The sequence below is a fragment of the Clupea harengus genome, chromosome 25 (assembly GCF_900700415.2).
Source record: "Clupea harengus chromosome 25, Ch_v2.0.2, whole genome shotgun sequence".
NCBI lineage: Eukaryota > Metazoa > Chordata > Actinopteri > Clupeiformes > Clupeidae > Clupea > Clupea harengus.
This window is the reverse complement of record NC_045176.1, coordinates 641,979-651,470: the sequence shown is the minus strand read 5'-3', so window position 1 is coordinate 651,470 and position 9,492 is coordinate 641,979. Positions and strand designations below refer to the sequence as shown.

Here is a 9,492-nt window from a genome sequence, read left to right as displayed (position 1 = left end):
GAAAGATTTCACGGTTCACTGTCATCACGGGTATCATGTCCTCCGAACGTGATGAGCAATATGTCATGAGTGTGTGTTTGTGTGTGTGTGCATCAATAAACCTTGTATTGGGAATTTGACATCTATCTGTTCTTACCGGACGACCTGTTGCGATCGTCACATATTAGAACAGCCCTTGACGTCACTCCAGTCATAGAGGGCACAATTTAGGATTTAAGAAGATCCCCCTCCATTAGAAACATTATGAAACACAATGTTCTTCGTGTGCACTCCAGGGAGTATCAATCAAAGCCGTTTGTTTCCTCATCGGCTTTCATCCATTTTTACAAATAAACTCTCGATATGACACATTAGCGGTAATATTACGATGTATTTTACACGGTGGTATCAAAGACGCGCCTTCTCAAGCGTCTCATCTCTCTGCGCCTTCTGTTGTGCGTGCGCAACGTTTATGAATGAGGGATGGAGAGGCTGTCACTCATAGACAAATATAGATGCTGTCACTACCCGATCCAAGTCGTGCTTGCTCAGACACAAACGGTTTACGGAATAAGGCTCAACGTCAACATATGGGGTTGTCTTAACGCATAATGTGGGTATATTTAATGTAATATTTAATTATTAAAAGTGTGGAGACGGAGTCAGGGTAAAGGCAAATAGTTTGTATTATGAAGAAGTGAGAAAATATAGCAGTAAGTAAAACAAATAAAGCATTGGCACTAGCCAATAGAACTTGACAGGGAGAACAAAAGACATCGGGATATCCAGTAGCTATATCTTTAACTTCTTTATTATACACACGTTAAGAACTTACAGCTGTATACAATGACCAAGCGTCTTAAAATATATCGTCTTTCGCGAAGTTCCCCAAGCTGTAGCTAGCTAGCGATTGTAGCGACTTGGATCGGGTAGTGACAGATGCGAATGTAATCCATAGTGGAGACATTTAGCGTAAAAAAAATATATGCTAATTTCTTCGTCGATAGAACTAAATCCGTGGACCAGACTTTAGTCCAGGCGAGGGCGCTAGCAAACCGTACAGAAGCAGGTACATGAGTACAACTTCCTGTTTTGAATACTAACGAGGAACAGAACGGGACATGTTTTGAATGGAGGACTAGGCTATCATGTGAGAGTTATCGCAATGGAAAGTTTTTAAAAAGTGCGATACATAAATGTTCGAACAGCTGACGATATGTTACGACAAGCCTTCGGTCTAAGTGGCCTGTTAATGTGAAGTCTGAGAAGAACGCGGAATAGTCTACAAACGTCTTACTAAAGGTGCGTCTCTACGGCCGTGAAGTGAAAGCAAAGTGTTGGATATGTACGAAATGAATAGTAATCTGTAGATGAGACGTACATGTATGCCTGTCAACAACAGATTGTTCGAATCGAAATACTTTTTAATGTGTGTCCAATTTGTTGGCATTTATGAATTTGTATTGCAGATGTTCTAACTCCTGAGGGTTTGATTTAATGGCGACTTAGTTCAACAGCAGTTACACCCATGGCGTCATCTTTACAGAGCGGTACGTACCCAGCCTTACCTTGCTTTTCAACTTGACATTAGACTTATGTTGTAGTGAGGAGCGGAATCATGGCTAATGTCGGCGTTTTCCACACCATTTATTTAAACAAAAGGACAATTGACACATACTGGCAAACAAGCAGGGATCTTAGACACATAACCAGCGTCAAGTTATCAGACAGTTTTTTTTTCCTGTGGTCCCCGCACTTCTTATGTTTACGGTGTCCATTGACTTCCATTCACTTTCTTTGCAGTAATTTGCGCCGTTGGAATAATGTATGCATCGTTTCACTTGTATGATACACTACCATACCCGAAGGACGTATACACAAAGAATTGACAAGAGTTGCAATTTCGAGAAATTTTAACCTAAATCTCTGACCCAGTCTAAAGCCCATAGGATCTGATATTTTGTACGTTTTTTTAGTAAGGGATGTGACTGTCACTAGTGCTGCTGTTTGTTAGGTCTGCTTTCTGTTTGAAGCCTTGACAGGAGAGGACCCAGAAGAGGCTGCAAGTGGCTTCTCTCCTGTAGCTCAGGGTGGAGGCCATGTCCTAGCTCCAACCTTGACAGGCAATACAGTTCAGGGCAACATCAACATCAACTCAAACATTCATCATCATTATCATGGTAAGAAAAGCACATTGAATTCAACAGTATTATTTATTGATGCCCTTGTTTGAGTGTTAATATAGAGGACATGCTTCATCTACAGTGCTGTCACTCACACACTCACACACACAATTCATCCTCTTTATTCTCTGAAGGTCTTGGGGTTTCCGCTCCGGCAACACCACCACAGGACCCTGGTAAATTCAGATTTTATTCTGAGTAGACTTAAATTACTATTTCATCATTATATCAAATTAAAATTAAAACATAATTTGAAATAATAGTCAATGCTGTGTATGAAATTGTTCTTTTGTAGACCATACCTCCAAAATAAATGAATACAAGACATCCATCTGCTCCACATATAAAAAAGTGAAGGAGTATAACTCTCGACCTGGTGAGAATGTACTGCTGCCTGACCGCTACACTGAGCTGCTGATCGTTGAGACACACAGAAAGCAGAGAGAAAGAGAGGAGGAGATCCGTTGTAGAGGAGAAGATCACCAGCGGGTCTTAAAAACCAGGGCCAGTGAAGCATACAGCAGAATCACTGTTGACCAGTTGTTCAAACCCGATGACGGTGGAGATGTTCCAAAGGCAGTCATTCTTCAGGGCAACTCTGGACATGGCAAATCCTTTACTGTTCAGAAGATCATGTACGACTGGGCTTCAGGAATAGTATTCAAAGACCTGTTCCACCTTGTTCTTCACCTTAAATGCAAAGAGCTTAATGAAATCTCAGAGGCACATAGTCTGGTGGATCTCCTGAGCTACTGCCCAAGCTTCACCAGTGAGACAGCAGAGGTGCTGAAGGACTCAAAAATGAAAGTGCTCTTCCTCATTGATGGCTTTGATGAGCTCAAGTTCTCATTTGAGAAAACTAGCACAGTGCCACCTAAAGACCCTTTCAGAGAAGCTCCTGTTGAGGCCACTCTGAGCGCTCTGCTGAAGGGGCTGGTCCTGCCTAAGTGCTTCCTGCTGGTCACCACCAGGTCCACTGCTTCAGACAAACTGAGCAAGCTGCTCAGTGATTCTCAGCGTTTCACTGACATCCTAGGCTTCACTGAGGAGGGGGTGAAGGAGTACTTCCAGAGGTTTTTCAAAAACGAAGAGCTGCTAGCAAAGAAAGCATTTGACTGTGTGAAGACCAACGAGACTTTGTTCACTGCCTGCTCCATCCCCGTCATCTGCTGGATCATCTGCACAGTTTTCAGGGAGCAAGAAGAAGAAGGCATGGACATCACTAAGGAACTAGAAACAACCACCTCTATATTTGTGCACTTTGTGTCCACTCTGCTGGAGCATCACTGCCAGGATTTGAGTCAGCCTGAAACACTGCTGAGGAGCCTGGGCCAGCTGGCAGAGAGAGGGTTACAGGAACATCAGGTCCTGTTTGATGAGAAGAGTTTGTCTAAGGCTTTCCCTGATCCATCACAAGCAACCAAATACAATCCTTTCCTCTGCAAATTCTTGCTAAGGAGGAAAGTCAAACAGGAAAGAATGTACAGTTTCATGCATCTGAGCTTCCAGGAGTTCTTCGCTGCTCTCCAGTACCTGATGTTGGAGAATGAGGAAGAGGCACTTGGCAAACTACGGGAGTTGTTTGGAAACGTTGAACGTTTTAAACCTGTTATTCAATTTCTTTTTGGGCTATCAAACAGAGACATTGATTGACCTGAAAAAGCAGTCCTGGGCATCCATTCAAGCTTATCTGCAGGAGTGGCTTCTAAGCGTTTTGCAAAATCACAGAATGCATAAAGAGGGTATGCTGCATATACTTCATTGTCTCTATGAGCTCCATGAGGAGGAGTTTGTAAGGAGAGCCATGGGAGTCTGGGGTGAGATGAAGTTTGACTCCATTCCCCTGACAAGGACAGACTGCTGGGTGCTGCTGTACTGCCTGCAGTGTTGTCCGACCATCAGAAGCCTGAAGCTCCATGAGTGCAACATAACAGCAGAGAAGCTGAGGATGCTGCAGCCTGCACTGATCAGGTGTAAGGAGCTAGGGTGAGTGTCTCTTAACAGAGAAATGTGTCTTCAGATTGTAGAAATAAGTCATATTGACCAAGATTAGCATAAGAAAACAAAAAGTAAGATAGACTTTTTATGCAGCTTTGAGTATTGCTTTAACATTCCCATAAAATACATATGTATGGTTCCTAAGTTAACCACATCCAAACATGAAACATCAAAGGTCCTCTGGTTTTGTCAGGTTGTGGGCAGGTTTTAGTAGGAAAGCCACTCTTGCATACCATGCAGTACCATCATTTCAGTGGGTCTGTTACCCATTTTATACCCCGCTACTCATTGACCTCCACTGGCTGCCTGTAGCTGCTCGCATTAAGTTCAAGTCACTTATGCTTGCCTACAGAGTGCTTGATGGTTCTGCTCCCACCTACCTAAATGCTCTTGTAAGGGCAAATGTTACACCCAGGATGCTGCGCTCTTCTAGTGAGCGTCGTTTGGCACTGCCGTCTGTGCAAGCACGGCAGTCCAGACTATTCTCATTTGTAGTTCCACGTTGGTGGAATGAGCTGCCCAGCACTACCAGAGCAGGGGCGTCCCTCTCTACCTTTAAGAAGCTTTTGAAGACCCAACTCTTCAGAGAGCACTTCCCGTCCTAACTGGCACTTCGACTAGTGCGTAACTTGCAATTACAGCAGTTACACTTCTGCACTCTTTCTTTCTTTTTATTTCATTTTGTTATATTTCTAATGTAAAGTAGTATTTATTTATTGTTACACCAGGTTCTATTGCTCGTAGCTTGAATATTCTCTCCCTTGTACGTCGCTTTGGACAAAAGCGTCTGCTAAATGACTAAATGTAATGTAAATGTTATACTCCCAGCACAAGACATGCTGGGTCAGAACAGTGATCATTCCATCCCTAATATCTGATTTTATAGATGTTATATACAGTGCTGCTTGAAATTATGTGAACCCCTTGAGCAGTTTAGAGTTTTCTGTTGTTTTACCATGATTTTTCGATTATATGAAATGTCAGGTTTATGTTTATCAATTGCATGTACTTGTTTAGATAGTTTGGTTGGTTTCCTCTCTCTTTTAATCTGTTGCCCAACCCTTTTTCCTAAGGATGTCTCATTTGATTGGTTTGCTTAATTGACTAATTAAGCACCCAAATGTGTTTCACCTGAATCTGTTACCTACTTGACTTTACCAATGCAGCGGGGGGTTCACTTACTTTTGCACGTACACTAATTCCATGTTTCATGTCGTTTTTTTGGCTACTGACACAATTCCCTCTAAACAAGTACATGCAATTGATAAACATAAACCTGACATTTCATATATGGAAAACTGGTGATGATAAACTAGAAAAATCATGGTAGAACAACAGAAAACTCTAAACTGCTCAAGGGGTTCACATACTTTCAAGCAGCACTGTATATACATTTTAATATCTGAAGTTCTGTTTATAGCACCACACTGGGCGCTTAAATGAAACGCCATTGCCATTAAGTCAAATGGATTTTATACCAGTTGAGTGTATAAGTAATTCTGAAAGGAAGTATTGGAGTCTTGAGATTTTACACTCTGTATCAAGGCACCACTGTACAGTTTTTTTCAGACACTGTTACCTGTGAAAGTAGAATTTAGTGTAAACATTTTGCCTTCAGGCTTCACATTAGCACAGTTATGCTAATTTCCTGAGCCTTTGACTTGTTAACTGGTCTGTTGCTGTAATCATATTCAGTACAAAATGTCTCACCAGCCAGTGGATTTGGATGTGAGTAATTCTACTCATGGGGTACTCTGGCCATGTGGAAACATCTGGCCATGAGTGTTTTCATATGTTCAGCTTCATCTGTGTGTCGTGCTGTGGTCTGTTTGTGAGAGAGCTGATCTGTTGTGGTTGAATGGTCTGATAGCTGTCTTCATGTTGTTGAAAGGTTAACTGTGGAGAGGCTGTCAGATGCTGATGTTGGTGTCCTGATCTCAGCTCTGGGGGAGGGAAAGAACCTGACTAAACTGAGGTAATCATTTTACATTTCTGATTAGAGAACTTGTACAAATTCTATGTTTTCAATTCTACATTAGGTAGAGCAAATATAGTGTGTTCCTTGCGTTATATGCTTGTTGTCTTCCCTTCTGTTTGTGCCGTCCAGGACTTAATCCAGTTTTACCCAGTTTAGCTTTGCAATGTTGGGGAGTAACATTAACAAATCTGCCATCCTGTCTTCCTTATACATCGTTTATCTTAATAACAAACGGGTCAGGGTTAATTAAAGTCAAGAGAACATGAACACACATGTATAATGTGTGAGTGCATAATAAAGAGACCAGAAGAGAGAGATTGAGATCGGTCTGTATGTGCTCATTCACAGCGTGGCAAAGAGCAGCCTCTCACCTGAGAGTGTGGAGCAGGTCCTTGGTGCTCTCTCCAGGCAAAGGTCTGTGGGTAACGTCCATCTCTCCATGACGACCATCACTGGCACCACCGCAGCCCTGTGCCTGGACTTCATTCAGAACACAGAGACGTGCCGTAACCTGGAGTAAGAACATCAATATTGCTCAAATAAACTGATTATCATAGCAGTCAAGAATGATTAACTGAAAGGTGCTGAACTGATGGTGTGTGTGTGTGTGTTCTGAATGGTATATTTATATCTTTTGGTGGTGTACTCTGATAGGCAAGTACCAATTAACTCTGTGTTTGATCTTTTATTGGTCAGTCCCCATTGACTTTGTGCTCTGATTGGCAGGCTTCAGGATACATCATGTGATTCCTCCCTCTCTGTGGACAAAGACTCCAGAAGCCTCAGGTGAAACCTCCCTTCATGAGAAGCTTCACTGTCTGTGTTAATGGTGCTGTATGTAAACGTTACAGGTTACACCTGAAGAGTGAGCATTGTTAAATACTAAACTAAGCCCTCATGTGCCTGTGTTTCAGGCTGGATGCGAATTCTTCCATGATGTCACCTGGTTCACTTACACAAGCATTTCAGAATTCAATATTTTCTACCACACGATCACCTGCTTCACTTACCCTGTCACAAGCCGACAGCCCAACCAGCGGCAGCTTTACCGACTTCATCCACAAGTTTCGCGATGTCACAGGTTTAAGAGCAAAGTAAGACCATAAAGAAATAATAATAAAAAAATAAAAAAAACATTTCCACACATGAGTGTCTGGTATTATTCAGTCATGTTTTTGTTTGTTTGTGTTGAAGTCCACATACTCCAGGTGGCTGTATGGGTGTTCTTGAGTCAGTCACTCACTCTGCCTGGTCTGAAGAAGGTGGAGTTGAAGGTGCCCCGTCTGACTGAGAGCTGGGCCCACTGGATCCTCAACCTCATCCACACGTGCACCACTCTGAAGGAAGTAGAGTAAGAGATACATCATCTTCTGTTTCTGTATGTAGACTATGCATGGAGGGGTAGTATGTATGGATACACTGTGTGCAGGAGAGAGACAGAGACAGAGAGAGTGAAATATATATATATATATAAAAAACACATTGTATCTAAAGACATTGTAATATTGTGTTTGAAATGTATTTGCTTTGGCACCACTGCTTTGAAATAGTCATGCCAATAAAGCTCAGCTGAATTGAAGTGAGTGAGTGAGTGAGTGAGTGAGTGAGTGAGTGAGTGAGTGAGTGAAACTTGTATTAATCCCGTTAGGGAAATTCAGGTGTAATAGCAGCAAGGTAATAGGAATCAAATATATACATAAAAATTAAATAAAAAATAGTCCATCTTCCTCCTCGTTCTCTCCTCCGCAACCTCCTCCAGATTATCCGGTTAGGAGTTGGGATCTCTTTGGTCTTTATTAGGGGCCTCTTCTTCTTGCCCCGCCAGTAGTCCACCACCAGCACATTGGTCTTTCCGATGTTGAGCTGGAGGTGATTGGTGTCACACCGCCCTGAAAAGCTCTTCACCAGAGCTCTGTACTCCGCCTCGTTGTCGTCCGTGATGCAGCTGACGATGGAGAAGTCATCGGAGAACTTCTGTAGGTGGCACGTACTCGAATCGAAGCGGAATGTCGGAAGTGTGGAGAGTGAATAGAAAAAGGTGACGGCACGGTTCCCTGGGGGGCGCCGGAGCTGCTCACCAGCACATCCGACAGGCTGCCCTGCAGTCTCACGTACTGTGGTCTGCTGGTGACGTAGTCCGTGATCCAGGCCACCAGGCCACCAGGCCATGGTCCACCTGCAGGAGAGCTGCTAAACAGGCTGCCACTCGCCGCACCACGGCACCACGGCACCACGGCAACCAACTTAGTTCTTAAATAACGCCGGTCGTGTCCGTTGTACTGGCTGGTCTAAAAAATGACGTCCGGCTGGCTAAGTAAGACTATGAAAAACTCCTTTTTAGCAGGAGAGTGTGTGAGTTAGTTAGTTTTAATTAAAAAAAAAAAAAAAAATTAAAATATATTGTGTGAGAAAGAAAGAGTGTCTATGTTTGTATTGGAAGATCCATGACAGACTAAAGAAGTATTTTTATTTCAGGTTATATGCTTCAATGGGCTTGTATTGGGCTGATGGTCTCTTACTGGAGGAGGGGATCAGTCTTCTGCAGGAGTCTTATAAGCCTCCAGATTGCACTGTGATTCTCACTGGGTGTGTACATCTACTGACTGACCTGTCTGACTCTTGATCTGTCTATCTGTTGGCCACTGTCCGACTGTTTGTTTGTTTTTGGGTGTGTGTGTGTGGAGGGAAGGTAAGATGCTTTCTAATCAACAAACAAACACTGACGAATACATGTATGTGATTGAATGGAACATTGATGTCTTTATGATGCCTTAAAGAAATCTTTGATATTTTATCAGACAGACTTAGTGAATATGGAGTAAGGTGCTCCTGATGGAGAGCTGTAGGCGAGTGTGAGGTGTAGAGTTGTGATGTTTGTGATGTTTTATCCTTAAAGCTGTAAGTGATATTTCTGTGTGTTTTATCCAAGTGGCGAGATCTAATGTGTTTCTGTGTCTCTGTTTTTCTCCATGAAGGAGGAGATGCACTAAACCCAGTGGGAAGTGTAGTGAGGAAAAACACTTCCGATTGGACTGCAACCAGTATGTGACGATCCAGATATTGGGGACAAATGTAATTCGGGAGGAAAGCAATCCTCTGCCACTGCTTGCCGGATCTACTGTTGCAGACTGGTCATATTTTATACTCGAACGTCACATGCCGTACATGGGATCTGCACAAAAATAATCCTGTGTAACTTGATCTCCTGGAAGTGCCCTGAGTTGGCTACGGTGCGGCTGATAGCAATGCAACACTATGGCTAACATTATGTGAAGCCTTCTGATGCAGTATAATTCTAGCACAACAAGTAGGCTAACATTATGTGTAGCCTTCTGATGCAGTGTAACTCTAGCA

At 42.8% G+C, this 9,492-nt stretch overlaps 1 protein-coding gene and 2 long non-coding RNA genes across 3 annotated transcripts; all 3 read left to right on the top strand.

Moving 5' to 3' along the window:
• Positions 1–1,020: 1,020 nt before the first annotated feature.
• Positions 1,021–2,060, top strand: LOC116219551. The gene is made up of 3 exons (XR_004163227.2): positions 1,021–1,281; positions 1,449–1,529; positions 2,013–2,060. It is a non-coding gene; the product is annotated as an uncharacterized LOC116219551 (long non-coding RNA).
• Positions 2,061–3,819: 1,759 nt separating this feature from the next.
• LOC116219462 (NACHT, LRR and PYD domains-containing protein 1 homolog) lies at positions 3,820–7,378 on the top strand (the record flags this gene model as incomplete). The annotated part of the gene is made up of 6 exons (XM_042703673.1): positions 3,820–4,148; positions 6,052–6,135; positions 6,487–6,654; positions 6,865–6,924; positions 7,053–7,232; positions 7,333–7,378. Coding segments are annotated over exons 1-6 (795 nt in total), but the record flags the coding sequence as incomplete, so codon positions are not given.
• A 6-nt stretch (positions 7,379–7,384) lies between these two features.
• Positions 7,385–9,492, top strand: LOC116219555. Its single transcript, XR_004163231.2, has 3 exons — positions 7,385–7,489; positions 8,614–8,724; positions 9,114–9,492. It is a non-coding gene; the product is annotated as an uncharacterized LOC116219555 (long non-coding RNA).